The 18,851-nt window shown below is 35.8% G+C and overlaps 2 protein-coding genes across 3 annotated transcripts in view; one reads left to right on the top strand and one right to left on the bottom strand.

Moving 5' to 3' along the window:
- LOC113236107 (disks large-associated protein 5-like) overlaps positions 1 to 4,507 on the bottom strand; it is an 8,765-nt gene extending 4,258 nt beyond the window's left edge. Inside the window, exons 1-6 of the mRNA XM_026472097.1 lie at positions 4,504 to 4,507; positions 4,209 to 4,297; positions 2,557 to 3,814; positions 2,039 to 2,181; positions 1,552 to 1,710; positions 1,174 to 1,339 (exon numbers count right to left, since the gene is read on the bottom strand). Of these exons, the coding sequence (XP_026327882.1) occupies positions 1,174 to 1,339; positions 1,552 to 1,710; positions 2,039 to 2,181; positions 2,557 to 3,814; positions 4,209 to 4,297; positions 4,504 to 4,507 (1,819 nt within the window). The remainder of the gene's footprint in view (positions 1 to 1,173; positions 1,340 to 1,551; positions 1,711 to 2,038; positions 2,182 to 2,556; positions 3,815 to 4,208; positions 4,298 to 4,503) is intronic.
- A 262-nt stretch (positions 4,508 to 4,769) lies between these two features.
- Positions 4,770 to 15,188, top strand: LOC113236119 (diphosphoinositol polyphosphate phosphohydrolase 2). Of its 2 annotated transcripts, XM_026472112.1 has the most exons (4): positions 4,770 to 5,166; positions 5,252 to 5,407; positions 13,616 to 13,865; positions 14,336 to 15,188. In XM_026472112.1, the coding sequence occupies exons 1-3, from the start codon at positions 5,068 to 5,070 to the stop codon at positions 13,829 to 13,831; spliced, it is 471 nt and encodes a 156-aa protein (XP_026327897.1). In that variant the 5' UTR covers positions 4,770 to 5,067; the 3' UTR covers positions 13,832 to 13,865; positions 14,336 to 15,188. The 2 variants fall into 2 exon arrangements, with proteins under 2 accessions (XP_026327897.1, XP_026327896.1); XM_026472111.1 differs by lacking the exon at positions 14,336 to 15,188 and having other exon boundaries at positions 13,616 to 14,329.
- The last annotated feature ends 3,663 nt before the right edge of the window (positions 15,189 to 18,851 follow it).

Raw genomic sequence — 18,851 nt, 5'->3', positions numbered from 1 at the left:
CAAAACATTTAACCGTGATGATGGTTTTAAACTGTCCAGTGCATGGAATCCGGTCCTTAGTGCGTGCAGTAATAAAAACAAAAACACCTCGAGTTCAGTTTCGCGTGTGGATACAGTGAGTGTGGTTTGTGTGAAAAAAGTGAGTGACAATGGTAACGCCACAACAAATCGCGATGAAGGTAGTCGTCGACAGCGCAAGAGGGTAGACAGATATGTCTGCTCTTAAAGCTGTCATCTGCCGCCGTCCAGTCAACCCGTGACCATGGAGCGTGCAACCGTTCCGAAATATCGGGAAAATAAAAAGAAGTCATACCGTGGTAAGAAACCTGATACTAGTGATAATCATTTAGTGAATAACCACGAAAGTCTTAAAATCTATACAACTCATTTTCGCCATCGAGTACATAACCAGAAATAGAGACGAAATTACATTTAATTTACCGAGTTTTTAGGTTTTCGCAATTATTACACATAGAAAATGAAACTATTTTTCCAACCAACGTTTCGGGCCCTTTAAAGGTCAATCGCGACCATGGGATCTGTAAAGGGTCTTGTTTGAAAAACAAATATATGCGATTTAAATCCGGAAAAAATAGTTTCATTTCCTAAGTCATTTAATTTGTTTGAAAACTATTCCGCCATATCATTATTGTGACATTATAAAAGTTTCGTCTCGTTCAAATTTGTGATTTCAGTGCAAACGAGAGTTGATATTTAAAAGTGATATAAGTAAGGCCCATTTACCTAACGAGTTACCAGGGATAGATGGCCTTTAAGGGCCTCGATGAACTTAGAATACGTAATAACAAAAAACCGTAAACTTAGGAATTAAAATAGATGATCAGATTTTAAATATGAGTTTCACTTATTATATAAAAAAATATAAGTAATAATATATATAATGGTCGTAATTTTCGTTTATCATAATCAATTACAAGTTTTAGGGGTTGCAGATAAAGAGAGATTTCAGTTATAAAAATTTTAAGGAAATCATTTATATCGTTTCTTTTGTCTATTAGAGTTTTTACATTTTTTATGAAATGAATATTTGTCATAAAACTGAATTTCCACATCTTGTCTAGTAGTGTAAACGCGTAATTAATGTAAACCGATCGGGACAATAAACCTACAGTTCCAAAGGGCAGTACACGTTTACTAAAAAATGATTCTTACCAGCTATCATATCTTTCAAACTACTAGAAGCGGTCGCCGCAACCTTCTTAGCAACCACAGGCTTGCCAACGGTCTTCTTCTTGGTCTGCGCCTGCGGTTTCTCCTCGACCCAGTCGCGTGAGCGCAGCTCTTCCAGCTTCTTGAACCGCATGTTTACATTGTCCACCTGCAATTGTTTATACTTGTTGTTATTTAAAAAAGAAACTGGATTATGAAATATGCATTGTAAATACAGAAATTAACTATACATAAAGCTGCCTCCGTATCCGGGTGAAATATTGTAAATTGTGGTCGTCTTTGCGTGTGTCGCGTTACAGGTTTCCCTAGTGCGGGGTTAGGAGTGTATGCTAGGAGTGTAGGTGTGTACCGCGCCAGTACCTGCATGAAGACCATGTCCCAGAACCCGTGCAGGTCCGCGGGCGTGACCAGCGCGCAGCCGGTCTCGGGCCTGGCGCAGCGCTCCACCAGCGACGCGAACTGCGCCATCTTCTGCGACATCAGCAGGCGGGCCTGGCCCACGGCGGCCAGCACTGCCTCCTGGTAAGGTTCAACGGTCAGATACGCCGGGTATTTGCAGTCGTGACTTCTGCCACGACGCAAAATGCTACCAATCGAATTACGGAAGCATTATTTCAAAATTACTGTCCCTTATTTTCAAAACGAAAATCTTCCCACTGTTTGTTACTTAATAAAGCATTAATGTTTAAACAACGGGGTGTATAAGAACCGATAGAAAGTCGAGGCGTAAGCTACTTAACGTTTCAATGGTAATATGAACCTGAAAACGATGTTTCTACTGCCCTGTTGCTAATAATCTGTAAAAGGAGATGAAAATCATATTAAAGAGTTACTAATTTTTTCAGACCTGCACAGACTCAGGTAGCACAGTTGTTTCGGAAATGGCTTCCCAGGCGTTGCACATCTCGGTGATGCGTTTAATCTCAGATGACAGTTGGTGACGAAAGTGATCTACGTTCTCCATATCACTCGCGTCGGCGTCCAAGAGGCCTGAAAACGGTCATGAGAGCTTTGAATTTAACTTGGAGACAAAAAACAATCATAAAACATAAATAATGCAAAATAGGATGTTAGTGCTCTAGGTATCAAATTACGATACCAAGCACCTGTTAAAATGTGTCCTCTGACACCTACCATCTTATTTGTAACAGCCCATATTAGTTGAAAATGTACGCAAGTTTCTTCTCTATCTAGAGGCAAACTTGTTATGATCTGGTCTAAGACTTATATTAAGGGTTGTAATATTTAGACAAACTAGAAAATGTATTCAGCAAACATTGTTGCTATATTTAAAATCTGCTGCAAATGTTACAGCAGCAAATAAAATCCTTATAATTAGACTTTAAAAAATTGATTAAACATTACCTTCCTGCATTTTCCACTTTGCCTCCTTCCTTGCTTTATCCTTTCCTCTGGACATAGTAACACAAGGACTGATTTTCGCAATCTGAATTTGTTCGGGAGTTAACACCAAATCAATGGGGGATTTTGGAGATCGCAATTTTTCTTCAGATTTAGATTCGCTCTTAGGTACAGGTACAATTGGTGTACTTGGCAATGGTTTTCTGCTATATTTCTTCTTACCTGAACAAATTGTCTCGCTGACAAATTCCACATCAGAACTTGTGTTTCCTGATCCAGAATTTCCAGGACTAAAATGTTTTGGTAAGAAAAATGACTTGCGAGTACTTCTTCTAATAACTGTAGAATCTCTGACAATTGAAGAATCAGTGTCACTGCTTATTTTTTCAGACTCTGAAGCACTGCTATTCACCGAGACAATGGAATATTTTGATTTTAATTTAGCATTTTCCTGGCTTGAGTTATCACTAGATGTGCCATCCGTTGTAGATTCAAAGACAAGAGCTTTAGGTCCATTGGAGATCGGTTTTGAAGTCTTATTTTGACCAGTATTTGTAACCTTTTTAATCATTTTTGAAGTCTCTATGTCACTTCCAGAAGAACTGCTTTGTGGGTTTTTAGTGAATCTGGATGATTTAGCAGTATTTTTGGTTAGTATGTTTGTTTTCCCTCTAGTGCTTCGAGTTTCAAATTGAGATTTATGTGTATTTTTAATGTCAGTATTTGTTTGTCTGGTTTGAGTTTTTGATCTAGTCTGTTTCGCCGTAGCATGAGGTGCTACAGGATCAAAAGTGATTGTTGTTTTTTTCCTATTTTTATTTTTTGGCGGTTGTGATAAAATAGGAAGTTTCTCCAAGGTTTTTATATGTGGTGCTTTAAATGTTGCATTTTTGGGTGCAAATGACTGAGCTCTACCCTGTTTTGGGCTTTTTGGTTTAGAAATGGTGTTGCGTGCTTGTGAACGTGTTACTCTTCCAGAGGTGCTTGGTTTGGGAGGGGGAGGAGGGGGTTCAAACTTCAATGGTGCCCTAACCACTCCAGCTATGAATGGTTTCTTTTTTTGAGCAACTTGCTGTTTCTTTTTCTCTTCTTTCTCCGCTTTCCATTTCTCCAACTGCTGTCGCCTATGCTCCACCTTCAGTTTAGCCTCTGAAACTGCCGGTAATGGACTCTCACATCTAGGCAAGTTTCTAATGCTATCAAACACAGTCAGCCTGTTGCTTTTCCTGGTTTTTATGTTTGACTGCAACCGTTTCTCTACCTTTAGGTAATGGAAAAAAGAAGGTTAAAATAACAACACTTACATTACCATCTAGCAGCCCCACGGAACTGATCACTATATAATTTCACAATTGCAACAATTTCAGAAAACAATCCATGATAAATTTACTCTAGTCCGGGTGGCTGGGAAAGACCCAGTTATTGTTACTCTGGGAACTTAGTATGAAATCAGGAAATTGGGATGGGAAAGATGTCAAGACCCTATGATCTATAGCTATCTACTTTTTAAACATTGGGACGTAGGGAGTATAAAAAGGTAGGCTCTGCTTTAGGGACTTTCAGATCAGATTAGGTTTCAGGTCAGATTTTGACATCGTTTTATGAAGTTTCTGAAATTTGTTAGTTAAAAAATAATTCAAAACAAAGCCACTCACCCCACCGGAGACACTCATAAACTGCAATGGTTTGCTCTTGTGTTTCTTCTCGTTATTGCGCAACAACGCGCTTAGATCGAAGAGTTTATCTGCAAACCACACAAGTACACATAGAATTAAAACCCCTTCATCATTATTGCAACACGAAACATTGAATACCTACGAACGTAGAAAACACAGAAATCACTCGCTTAATAAAGTTTTACTAGAGATATTCATACCATACGCATAAATCGTGTTTGTTACATTTCATGTGATTTGTAAAAGGCAAAATTAAATAAACGTAAATACTCACCCATGACACCTGAAAAAGAAATAAATAAAACTAAACAGAACAGTGAAAAATTCGAAAATTCAACTGACAACGGACGCCGTCATTTCCATCGATAAATTGTTTTTTTTTTCTTAAGCACATACTAACATATTTGTGACTTAACATGACGTTCGATCGTTAGGAAATGTGCAAACAGCCTAAACACCACACAAAAAAATATAAATGGCAACATTGACTTCCGGGTGTCAGCTGTGTTCTCCATCGCTTTCCAAAATTATATACTTCGATTTTCTCAAAGAAAGAAAACGTCAGGCCATTCAACATGGGCTTGAAATACGCGATCAAAAGCTAGTTATAGCTGAAATATTGCTCTAATTGTAGTGTTATTGTTACTATAGTTTCATTTTACATGTACGTTGTGTAACTTATAAATTAGTCGAAAATGGATACGTTTATCATAGGATACCTCAGTTATGGCGTTTGTTGATCATTAAAAATTTGGTTCGGTTATAGTTTTTCTTTATATTTGATGTCCGCTTTTCGTTCGTGATCGTTTGTTTCGTTCGTGTTTACGTGTTTACGAAGATGGTGAAGGAGAAGCCTAATTCTATTAGGATTTACGACGACGAGGGATTCCGACGCCGTGCGGCGTGTATATGCGTGCGATCGGATGCCGAAACGGAGGTTAGCGTTACCGCTATGCTGTTTACAAGTCTTTTAGTAAGTTCATTGATACGCCAGATTACTGTAAACGTTGATTTTGGGGTAGGTGCTGCTGGTGACGTCGTCGCGGCGGCCGGACAACTGGATCGTACCAGGTGGAGGCGTAGAGCCCGAGGAGGAGCCGTCAGTAACGGCGATGCGCGAGGTGCTGGAGGAAGCTGGTGTCATCGGCAAGCTGGGCCGCTGTCTTGGGGTTTTTGAGGTTAGTTTGACCCACTGGTCAGTACAGTCGCTCAGTGGACTATAATAGAAAACAAACATACAAGTGTTTTTTTCACTTATCATCAAGCTAGACATCCATGAAATGGAAAAATATGTTTATTTTGATTATAAGTGTAATTTAATCAGAAAATATTAATTACATTGTTAGCTAAGAATTTTTGCTGTTGACACGATTCAGTGGTGACCCTCTGTACTTAATATTGGCGTGCCAGGTTAATAATAGCAGACAAAAAGCACTCCTGTGGCCATAACTATGACATTAATGCGTAATGTTGAAAAATCATTAAATATTATTGTATTTCGCGCAAGCCAATTCTAGTCATTATAACAATTTTCAAATAACTTGCTATATAGTATTTTAATTAAATAATCATTACTTATAGAGATATGTAGTTCCTTCGAAACTAGGTAATTCCCTATAGTTACTATGTATTATAAGGAATAAAATTAAGTTTAATTTTACGTAAACACTTTATAAAGTTATATGTTATACTATGTTGAAATCAATACTTAACCACTAAACAAAAATCTCTCATTTTCAAATATAAACTTATTTTCAGAAACTAAAAAGCATTATCTGCTGGTTATTATTTAGTTTTTCTCCTAGTATACTTGAAACAAAAATGCATACTGTGAGGAAATAAAAAAAAATGTAGTCACATTAGCAGTTTTTGTTACAACGCTCCTCAATTTTATAGTTACTGTGCGTGCAAAACCGCGGAAGAGCAGTTTGTAAATATCGCGTAATAGCAAAAGGTACAAAATTGAAATATCGCGCCAACAGATCCTTAACGCTAACTCGCCTAAGCTAGATCTCACAGAATTTGTATTAGCCTCTAAGAAACCTCATTTTTACCATCGAAACAATACTGCAAAACAGTAGCATTGCTGAAATTGGCCGCAAGTCCACGTATTTACCAAATTAATGAAGAAGTCATAACACGATCTCTGCACGAAAGAGTCGAGGATCGGTGTGAATATATCATGAAAAGTCAGAGCCAGCTCAAAGGAACTTCGTTTTGTTGAGAATAGACATGCCTGCGTTTTGATAGCGCTAAATTTGACAAGATTGACATCGCCCCAATCGATGACTGCCTGGAGTGTCAAATCAAAACGGCTAATCATGGACTCTTGACAAGACTGGATTTCCTTTCCGCTGACCCTTGCATTGGTCACGTATCTATTTGTCTACAACTATGCTGTCATCAGCATACGCAAAGGAATTAACATATCATTGATATGCAGCAGAAAGAGAGTTGCAGACAGTATGGAACCCTGAGGAACTCTCTGTCTATCACCATATATTCGGAAGAGTAACCTTCTAAGACCACTCGAATCGAACATTCACTCAAGAAATCCGTGGTCCAATTACAAAGGTCAGTGGGAAGCCCCTAAAAGGGAAGCTTACTTAATAGGCTTGTGTGCCAGACCCTGTCAAAGGCTTTAGAAATGTCTAAAGACACTGCAAGAGCCTCGCCTTGCTTTTCTATAGCCTCGCTCCATATATGACAGGCATATACAAGAAAATCCCCAGTAGATAGCCCTCGTGGGAATCCGTACTGGCGATCACTAAGGAGGTCGTTGTCTTCAAGGTGTGACAGGAAATGGTTGTTGAGTACACATTCCATAGTCTTGCAGAGTATGGAAGTGACTGAGATAGGTCTATAGTTGACAGGGTCAGCTCTGCTTCCCTTTTTTGGCAGAGATGAACGTTTATAAGCTTCCACGACCTGGGAACTACACCAGTCTCAAGTGAGAGGCGGTACAGGCGTGTGAGAACAGGAGACAACTCAGGCGCACAGTTACGCAGGACTATTGCTGGAATTCCATCTGGCCCGCTAGCTTTATTTATGTCTAGATTTCACAGAGTTCTAAGTACCTCTTTTTGACGTATACGAACTGGCGACATAGTGCAGCCAGCCTGAGGTAAAGTAGGTGGTAGGTTCCCTGCGGCATCCAAACGCGAACTATGCTAAGAGTGAGGCAATAAGATTCGCCTTCTCTTCCACAGTATGAGCCAGCGAGCCATCCTGCCTCAGCAGAGGTGGCAAAGATGAGCGACAAAAGTTAGATTCGACCGGGGACCAAAAGGATTTGCTGCCTGCTGGATAAGAGGCAAGGTTGGCCCCTATGCGGCGCACATGGTCGAACTAGCCCTAAGTAACACACTTTTGCACTTCTTGACGGCCTTATTAAAAGCTTTCTTCCAATTCTGAGTACTCGGAGCTTTGCGTAGTCGAGCATCTGCCCAAGCTTGACACGCGGACTGTTTACGTGTTTCAGCACAATTACAATCAGCGTAAAACCATAGACGAGTTATTAGGTACATCAGAGTATGGTATGTAACACTCCATACCCAAACGCAAAACCTCAACTACAGCATCAGCACAGCCCGACGAGTCTCCTGAAATAAAGCACGCCTGCCAAGGGTATGACGCAAAGTCATGTACGTCAGCTGTGTATTATAGTCTTAGACTATGGATTATTTTTTTCCATTCTCTAAGATTATAGTGGGTAATATAATAATAAAAAACATAGGGTGGTGTGGGTACTGAGCAAGACACTACCTTTTCATTATATTTGTGCAAGACATTTAACAAGATCAAGCTGCTGTGATTTTCAGAGAACTTATGAGACTGTTTTTTTTTGTTATTCGTAATTGCACATATTTACAAAATTTAACAACATTTTAACCACGAGAACTTACCTTCTTTTTGACTTATAAAAAGATTTCTATATAATTTGACTACGAACAGTAACAATTTATTGTTTATCAGATAATACTTATTTGGTCTAAGAAGATGTTTGTTTTAGAACCTTTTTTGTTAATTTATTATTATTATGACCCTGTATTGTCCCAGAGAAGGGCAAAAGCCTCCTCACTTTCTGTCACTTTTGCTCTTTAGTCATAATAAAATCAAATCTTTAATAAAATGTTTCATTTCAATCCCGCGCACCTACTAACAGTACACTACTTTTTCTGTAATTTGTTACTACAAAACCGCGTTAGTGACTTTATCCGGAATCTAAACAAGTTATGGGTAAACTTACGTTATTTCTGTACAAAATGAATCCCAAAGAAGTAGCTACAGAGTTCAGTCAGTAAAATATAGTTCAATAGCTAAGATATTAAGTTTTTTATTCCTCCTGTAAAATCGTTAAAACGCTCTTACGCGGTATTTACAAAGTGCTCTTCAGCGATATTGCATGCGCAGCAACGAGATGTTCTTGGTACTGAAAGGGTTAAATAGGTTGGTAGTTGGGACCTCTCTTATCCTAAACATAGTTGTTACTTAAAAACTAAATTAATAAAATAAACATTATCCTTTTTACAAAATTAAATACAATTGCATGTCTCTCCTTACACTGAACATTGTAAATTGAGCTCTATGACACTTAGTTATTTTGCAATTTAACAATAAGGAAATTTCAGTGACCTCATAAGTTACACATTCTTTATGTATGTGATTGTATGACCTTGTATGAATGTCAATAGTCTAACATTGATGTTATTAGCAAAGCGTTGTTTTAAATTCTTGATCAATCATTAACTATTATTTACATTTGAAACAAAAACATTGATAGACATACTCTATGTGTACATTGATAGAATAAACTTGTTTAGAAATAGTTTAAGTTATTTGAAGTGGCTCAGTAACCTAATTATGTTATAGGACATTGCATCATATCACGAGCAACTCATATAGGCACCACAGCATGGCAAGTCTTCTCTGTTAAGCGAATTTAGGCCATTGTCCATCACTCACTCGAGGACTCAAAGGTCATTGAAGAGTACTCTGCGGCCTTACCATGAACTTTTATTACAGTTCAGTATAGGTTCGCAACGACAACAAAACGGAATGGTGATATACACTTCATGAAGCGCTGTCTCGCAACTATTCATTTTAGGTCCAGAACTGAATCGTAGTAAGAGTTCATGGGAAGGCCCCTGGACTTTTATGCAGGTTTCATCACGGTTTCTTTCATGGTTAAAGCAAGAAATAATTTAAACCTAACTGCACGTAATTAGAAAAGACGCCGTGAGGTCGGCCATCCGCAAATCAAACACACAGTTAAAAACAAAATTGCTTAGCCTACATTGTGATTATGAAAACTATTTGTTACTCTATATTTTGACTGTTTCAGTGATGAAGTGATGGGAGTGACAAGAATAAAATAGAATATTTTTTTCATATTGTCAGTGTCACAATATTACAGTTTAAAATACAATCTCAAGAAATAATATGGTTATAATAATATATAGTATTAAAAAAGTGTAACTAAAAAAACATAAATAAACAAAATACTGTCGAAATACAACGTCAAATAAAAATAAAATAACAATTTTTTTCAAAAGAAAAAACGAGGACCTTGGTGACCCACCGGTTACAATCTGGGCGCTAGATGAGGAGGTCCCGGGTTTGATTCCAAATTGGGAAATGAACTTTTCTGAATTGGTTCTGATCTGGGTTTTCTGGGAAGTGCCCCAGAGTGAATTCCATTGCTCTAGTACTCATAGTACAGGGTAGTATACGGAATACCCTCATTTGAGACCAGGCAAATGCTATCAGAAATAAAAAATAAATCCATCATCCAATAAAAGGGGTTTCCGTCGTTTGTTATACTTTTTTTAGATATGGTAGTATACGGGTAGGTGTTTATAGAATACGAGACCTATATTACTATTACTCTGGTACTCATAGTACAGGAAATTCCCTACTTTGAAATCAGAAATTTGAAGTGATTGTCTGGCATTTTTTCCTTAAACTTCTCTTTTTGGCATAGCTTCCAAGAAAAAAGAATCTAACAAAGAGACCGTCGAGATACAACAACACTATAAGTATTTTATTTCCACTATATCGGGAAGTATGCCTTACATTTTGAACAATTGTGAAATCTTGTACCGTAATAGAGTCGGACGCTTCGGACTTCGCCGAAGTCCGAAGCGTCCGACGGCCGTAAAAAGTAGAAAGTGAATTTTGACTGCAAATTATTATTAAACACCCATAAAGATCCCCACATGCCGTTTTTCAGCTGAATTAGAACAAATTTCCATCTGCCGCCAACAAATTTTTGTGGTAGCAATGTTAAAAAATGGCGACAAATAAATTTAGACCGCAAATTATTATTAAACACCCATGGACTCCCCCACATGCTGATTTTCAATCGAATTAGAGCAAATTTTCATCTGCCGCCAAAAAACCCTTCTATGGCAGCCATATTGAGAAATGGCGAAAAATCAATTTTGATCAAAAATTATTATCAAGCACTCCTAGAGAACCCCCATATGCCAATTTTCAAAGGGATCTGATCAATTTTTTTTCGGGCGCCAACGAACGTTTCTATGACGGCCATTTTTGAAAATGGCGAAAAACAAATTTTGAGCACAAATTATTATTTCTATTTCTAGTGGCCTTCACATGCCAATTTTCAATCGAATCAGAGCAAATCTCTTTCGGGCAACTATTTTTAATGGAAAAAAGACTTGTATGGCAGCCATATTAACAAATGCCGAAAATAAATTTTTGACCCTATAGTATGATTAAGGACTCCCAAAGACCCTCACATGCCAATTTTCAGCCGGATCGAAGCAAGTTTCTCTTCGGCCTCCATTTTGAAATCGCCACCTTGAATTTTGTTAACCCAGGCAGTTGACCAGTGTTATCCTCTATCTAGGCCGTTGATCACTCGTTTACATTTTCCACATTCAGGTCTTCTCATATTTCATTCTTTGCCTTGAAGCCTATCTGCGTACAACGGTACAAGTATCTTTTTTCTACCATATCGGGAAGTATGCGTTCTATTTTTCTAAGTGAGTCAGGATTTGTAGCTTTATAATGGGACCTACAGCTCGCGAGTTTCTCTGAGTGGGTAGCGGATTTTAGTTTTCCCGCGTTCTGCAACGCTAGGCGTCTGCCCGTACATCGCTCTCAAGTGTCTGTCCTGAAGTGCTTAAACGAAACAATATCATAAATATATTGTGAATCAGCAGTAGTGTGAAATTGCAGTCATTTTTTTTTTAAATACTTCTGCAGAACTGGCGTTTTTATGCCTGCTATGGTTTTTAGTACACATTTTTGAAGAAAGTGATTGCTATTGATACATTTTATCACTGAATAATTCCCAACAACCCTTCAAATTTAAAAAGCTTTCATTAACCTACAATAAGGTTAATATTGACCTATCTCTATTACTGCTCTATACTTCTTAACTGGCTGTAGTTTGAGAGCCTTAAACAATCTCTAAATTCATTTAAAAGGTCAAAATTTATACTTTTTAATTCTCCATTTGTTTAAAACAAAGAACCTTTTTTAGGACTGTCAAAGCAATATAAATCTAGAAATGAATAGCAAAGCAATAATACCAGTTCTTAGTATTCAATGTGCTATATTTGCACATTTAATTTATATAAAACGTGAACTGCTTACTAGCAAATAATATTGCACAATGTTATGTTATATTAAGCTTTATTGAGAATGTACCTGGTTTAAACTGTTAAAGTGGGTTCAAAATTAATAACTTCACTTCGATAGTATTTAAAAAAGATGAGAAAAAATCTACTTACCACGCAAAAGCTCTCAGAAGATACTATACGAAAATCAATTTCAATTAAGATATATGATTTAACTTTCCCTAAAACTTTATAAAGAGCCATTATTATAAAGAAAACAATTAATTATTATATCTGTTTTTTATTTTACTTATTATTAAGTGTATAAAAATTATAGATAATTTTACATTACTTTTAATGAGATTATGATTTGTAATTTGGTGATAATTAACAATTAAATAGTCGCTGTTGCGATATTAGTTATTAAACATTTAAATATTATGAAACTTATCGTGAATAAAAGTGCGATTTCTTCAACAAAGAGATTTTTGAGAAAATTGCAATATGTCATCATGAGTCATGAGATAAAGTTTTATATCGAATTTCTAGGTAATACTACAATAGAACTCGTCAAATTGCCTGTTGTATACAATAATAAATTATTTCCTAAGAACAATAATCAATATAAGGCATGTAGTTTGAATAAAGCATGATAATAAATAGAAAGTTCTTGGAAAGCAACCTTGAAATAAATTGCGGTTTACTTCATGAATCGTGAATAATTTATTCATAGTTTCATTGTTTGCCGTAATTGACTTGTCTCTTTTGATGCGAAATGCTGATTTGCTTCAATAAAGGCAGAAACACATTAGGCTGCCGTGATTCAACGCACAAGTCATATTATAAAATACATCTCGATCAGCGACACATTTCACATACTTAAAGTCGATAGCCAATCGCGTTTATGTTGCGCGTGTATTGAGTATAACTGTAATAATAATATGTGTCAGACTACCACACCTTTTGACAGGTTTCGAACTAGTGTATTCCCTGTACTATGAGTACTATAGTCGCATTTGTTTAGGTTCTTAACTAAATGTAAACAATCTTGATACATCTTTTTATTGAAACACATGCTTTACAAATCAATAGGTATAAAAATAGGCATGCAATTTCATATTAAGCTAAGCATTTGTATTTTGTATTTGAAGGTAAGGGAGAATCATTTTATAAATGTATATTTCATTAAATAGACATCTCAAGATTGTTTACATTTATTTAAGTACCTAAACAGATGGACTATAGAGCATCGAAATTCGCAGAACGGTACACTTCCCAGAACCAATTTAATCCGAGACTATATAAGTCTAGAAAACTCAGACACACTTCGGATATCGCTTGTGGATTATGGCCGATTCGAATCCCAGAAAATACAAATATCGCTTGTACAGCTAGAGATAAAATGATCCCCGTGACATTTCACACAGTCACTTCTCGGATTCGGAACTGATACAATAGAACGCAGTGTGTAAACGTTCTTAAGCCACCAAGGTCGTTAGTCACAACTCATAACTGGCCAGATGCATGGCATCAGTGAACTATGATTCTGATAACACGCTATACGGATGTCTCATCAGATCAGCATAATGTGTTTGCATCTTCATGGTTACTTTTATACAAGTATTTTAATTTAATGGCATCGTTTGTCGTGCTAATGATTAAATAAATGCCATAAGAATGTTTCCTATTATTACTGCGCCAGGGTGCCCTTACAAAGATTTGTATGAAATGCCCAATCACTGACCGTTTATACTTATTCACAACAAATATTTATTTGGCTCTTTATCAAACTTTCAGAACCGAGAACATAAACACAGGACAGAAGTGTACGTGATGACAGTGACACAAGAGCTCGCAGAGTGGGAGGACTCCCGTCTCATGGGGCGCAAGCGGCAATGGTTCAGCATCGACGATGCGCTGGCGCAGCTCGCCTTGCACAAGCCCATACAGCGCCATTACCTGCAACAGTTACGCCGCTCTAAGCAGCCCAAACAGGACGACCCGCCCAGCTAAACATTAAGACTCCTTATTGATAATCAAGGCTTAAATACAGATTTAAACAACCAGATATTTGTTAAGAGCTATTTGATAAGCTAGAGATCTCTTGATCATAGCTATTATCAAATATTCTCACAGTTATATTTAATGACCATGTTGCGAGCAATTCTGCTATTGGAGTTGTGTCATTTCTTCAAACGTGGGAGTCTATTTATAAGGAACACATTCTACTAACACTTGTGGTTTTGTGCTGCTTCGAAGCCCAATTTGTCAAAATTGAATTTGAATAAAAATTGTACAAATATTTTTTTTTTTGTGTAATCAAAACTAATTCAATCTTATTTAAAATATTTTTGTTTCGTAGTGTTGATGACCAATCATCGTTCCAGCCGTATTAAAAAGTGTTATCAAAGACGAGAGAGATTATGGTAACTTTTGTGATTTTACTTGTTATTTACGAGATTAATATCTAGATGATACTCAAGTTTGTCCATTTACACCAATGCTCTGGTTGCTTAAATCTAGAATAAAAAATTGTCGTAATAACACCAACTGATGTGACTACGTTTTAGTAAGCCAGCTTTTGTGCAAAACAATTTGGGGTTTTTCATGAATGTTAGAAAGAGATGGAGATATGTAATAGAAAAGGCTGACAAGTAAGCTACGTTACGGATGTTTAAAGGACTAAATATTCTACAGACAACGTGAACACTGACATCTAAAGTCAATATTAGCATCATCATTTCAGGGTCCAAGTGTAACTTGTCAGCGTTAATTAGAATGTGTTCTATAATAGTGATTGATTATACCAACAAGTCACGCCATCTGGTGAACGTCAATTGTTTTAGCCAATGCTTATCAATCGAATAGTTAGTATACGAAGTTTTATTAAGAACGGGAAATGTACCAACTTATCTGTGTATATAGAAACGTGACCAGAAACTTAAAGCTAACATATTGACGTACATGTCTGGAGAATTACAAAGGGATATATTATGTGAGTTTCTGGTCGACCTATAATAAATTCATGTTCATAAAAGCTGACATGTTAGATGTGGACCCTCGCCAAGTATAAAGAACTGTTTCTTCTTACTGACAACGCGAATATTGAGGTCAATAGTAGTACTACCATTTATGGGTCCAAAGATAACTTGTCGTGACCTTTAAAGTGAGACATTCATTGCTTTACACTTCGGTCGGGCGACAAAAATTATAGTTCAATTTCTCATGGCATGGGTATGATGACGTTTGAGATTTGAAGTTTCTCGAGATGTACTGATGTGAAATCGAACAAAAAAATCTATTTATATATCTTATCAAGATAATTTGTAACGAAGAGAACATCGATTTAAAGACAATAATTTAAGAACGAACAATAAACAAAATCAAAAATTCAGTTGTTATGTTATTAAGTTACAAAAAACTGCACAACAAACAAATTGACAACTACCAAACAAAACGGCGACAACAAAGCATAAAATCAACAGCAACGAAACTAATAAATAACTCCAAAAACATCACGGAAAGTTCAAAACAAAAGAAAACAAAACCGGCATACAAAGTATATGCACTCATACTGACGCGACTTACTCATATTAGCCAATTCGATTTATCGATTCTATAGTGTAAATCTCTTATGGATAAATGATCGATTTTACGCATCAAGTAGTTGGGGTAATAATTTCTTTTTATCTTTATCATTTCATTTTCTATCTACTTAATATACTGTAATTTTACAAATATCGTTTGTTTTTGGTGCATTGTGATAAATTTACTAATTGTTTTCGTAACCTGGTTGAGGGACTATTTAAAAATAGTATTGTAACTTAAAAATTGGAAATGTCACTGTACCCATCCTATGTGAAATGGAACTATAACGAAAGTTATGATACAGCATAGAAAAAGTTTGAAAATGTGATTATCATCTGCCGACCAACTTATAAGATAGTGATTGTCTTACTTTAATGTTTTAAATTATAGCATGTGGCATCGACTGTTGTACATAGATAAATTTATGAAATCATAGTGGATTGTGTTGAAGACAAAATAGGGCTGGTTGCATCTAGGTTATATATTTATAAACAATACATGGTTTCTAGTTGAAATTGTTAGTGTTTTTTCTTGTGCGTTTTCGCTTACTTTATCGTGTTATGCGTTAGCGCACAACCACGTCGGTTGAATGCGAAACCCGTGCCAATACACTACACATACTGCACTTGTATTTTCTCTCTCAGAAATTGCGTTATATTATATTTTATCTCAAAATCCCGTTATATTAATAATTTATCTTCAAAATTTCGCTATACTCGTGTCATTCATATGCAATTTAACTTCACAGTGACAGGACAATACTGTCGCTTTGACACTAAATAGGTAATATTAATATAAATTAAAACCATTTTGATATAACACTATGTTAGTTGTCATGTGCGATATGTTTCCATGGCTTATCGAAAACGCACAAGAATACATCAATATATTATGACATACATAATATAATATTTAAACAATTTTGATGTATTACTTTTAAAGTACTGTAAGTTTATACTTTACAGTGAATTTTTGGGCACGATGTGGTTCTCAATTTTCTTTTTCTCTCCTAGATATGAAGTGTACTGACAATAAATAGCATATAACTTATGTTTTAAACTAAATACCATGTATTTAATTTCGATTTGTGATTTGAGATTTCTTGTCAAAGGAGCTGGGACGATTTACTTCATATTACTTTCCCAATGCATTTTTAATAGAAAATCCTGTAACCAAATGAAGAGCTTACCAACATTTGCAAGTAATGGAGCTTCAAGTATATATACACTAATTTACTTGCCCTTTTCACTATAAGCAAGTCCAGTCACTTTTTCGGCGCATGCGCAGTATTCGCGCTTGGCCTTATTATCTATACAATTTGTTTTATTTGGCGGCACAGAGGCAAAAACTTGTTTTTAAGAGTCTACAATAGTTACGTTACATGCATAATTTAATGTCTGACCAATTTCCTATCTCGCTCTATTTCTTACTACATAGCAACGTGTGATAGAAAGGGATATATATGAACAGTACTTTGTAGACTTTTTATGATAAATTGACACGTGAAACTTAAAAATAAATTCAAGCCAATTGTATATCGCCATAAAATGACTAAAAACGACAAGTATTTTATAATTATTAATACAAACATCGAACACAAAGAAAAATTCCTTCGACCCAGCTGGACTCGAACCTACGACCACGGGAATACCGTCCTCTTGCTCTTCCAACTGAGCTACAGGTCAAGTTAGCAGGGCGACGAAATTCTTGTATGTGTTTGTTATATAGTACTTTGTAGTGAGTTTTTTCGGCTTCGACGCCGTAAAAGTATTTTATTTGGGAAAGTGACAAAGTATATTAAAAAAATAACATTAACCATTTGGAACCAGACAAATAGGGTATACAGCTGATGCTGAATAATATATTATAAAAATAAATTATAAAAACGACTTCTTACTTTTGTTTCACATGTTATTTTTTGAAATTTATTTTATCAGTTTCCAAAAAAAAAAATACTTTTCTAATTTCAATAAAACAAGTAAATCGTTCCAGTATCTTTGTTTGGTGTATGCATGTTGAATTGCCTTCATGAAATTGAATTTTTCTAAATGCGGATCTATTTTCTTTACGAAAGGGTAGGTGCTTCATTCTTTGAGCTGATAAACCCTGTTAAAAATAAGAAACACCACCAAACCAGTTTGCATTAATCTTTGAATGGCATTAAGTCCTTGACTGACAAACTACTCGTAACGAGAATTGATAATCTCGTTCATTTACATTTTACATATCGGTAAGTAACTGAATGAAGAAAACATTAATAAAGATTATCTTATTGTAATATATTGTGTAATAAATAAGACACAAATGTGTGTGTTTGTGTATATAGTGTGAATGTTTTATGCAATCAGCCCTCCAGAAGTTTTTCAGTCCGCGTATTGGAGCTGGAATGGTCAATTTTTCATAAATAATTTTATGCTTCGATATGCCACATTTTGTTTCGTGTACTCAAACCACCAACTTGTAAAAGCTGTCACAATTTTATGCGTTGTCTACCGTTTCCGACAGGTCATTTGACATTTTATCAACATGACAATGTTAACACGTTCGCCACATCACAGATACGTTAATTCCATTCAGAATATTTCCATTTCTTATTCAAAATCTTTGTAAAAATTATGGCATTTAGACTAGTTTAACTCTTACTTTGCGGAAGTTAATTGGCCGTCCGTAAGAACCGGAAATAGGTCAGTCTCACTAAATTAATAACATGCCACATAATATCATTTACTACATTGACAATTATTCGAGTGGGAAACCACAGCATTTTTCTTATATAAGTAAACAAGTTAGGTGGTGTTATTAACGCCTTACAATTAGGTACAACTATAGTGTTATACTATAGAAACCATAGTCGCGGTCTGAAGAATCCACCGCGTGCTATGAAAGGAGTCTTGAAAGAGAGAAGAGTCAATGTAAGGCAAACGTGAACTGGGCTTAAAAATCGTAGGGTCGAAGACACGACACGTAACTCTATAAACATCTCCTTTTTTCTATTTTTACGTATATTTTTATACTACAATGGAATAAATGTTAATTTTATTTTGTTAGCATTAAAACAAAAAGACATACAAGCTCTATTTTTTATTTAATTACTTACAATACTTAATTAAAATTAAATTTTACTGATTTAAGAAGCAGTTAATGAGTTTTTAAAAATAAATTTTATATTGCTCTCTTTGGCAAATTTTTGTTCCGCCGAAATGATATCATTTTCCTAAAACATCTGCCCACTACATAGTGGGCGTGGACCTCTTACCTAAAAGAGTCTCAGGCCAAATTAGATCCTTCTAAGTTCTATTGTTGAAAGTTTATTGACTTTATATATAGATAGATTTTTATTGAAAAAGTCTCAGGCCAAATTTTATTCATCGCAAGTTCTATTGCTTGAAGTCGATCGATTTGTAACATGAAACTCAGGCCAAATATATCCATCGGAAGCACTATT

Source organism: Hyposmocoma kahamanoa, unplaced genomic scaffold (genome assembly GCF_003589595.1).
Source record: "Hyposmocoma kahamanoa isolate Upper Pololo Valley unplaced genomic scaffold, ASM358959v1 89, whole genome shotgun sequence".
NCBI classification, from domain to species: Eukaryota; Metazoa; Arthropoda; class Insecta; order Lepidoptera; family Cosmopterigidae; genus Hyposmocoma; species Hyposmocoma kahamanoa.
The sequence above is the reverse complement of the archived record's forward strand: the minus strand, read 5'-3'. Positions and strand labels throughout refer to the sequence as shown.

Bases quoted from the DNA above. Each gene is read 5' to 3' on its own strand.
- LOC113236119 (XM_026472112.1), top strand. From the start codon at position 5,068: ATGGTGAAGGAGAAGCCTAATTCTATTAGGATTTACGACGACGAGGGA. The intron at 5,167-5,251 runs GTTAGCGTTACC...ATTTTGGGGTAG, and splicing joins GATCGGATGCCGAAACGGAG to GTGCTGCTGGTGACGTCGTC. The intron at 5,408-13,615 runs GTTAGTTTGACC...TCAAACTTTCAG, and splicing joins GCTGTCTTGGGGTTTTTGAG to AACCGAGAACATAAACACAG.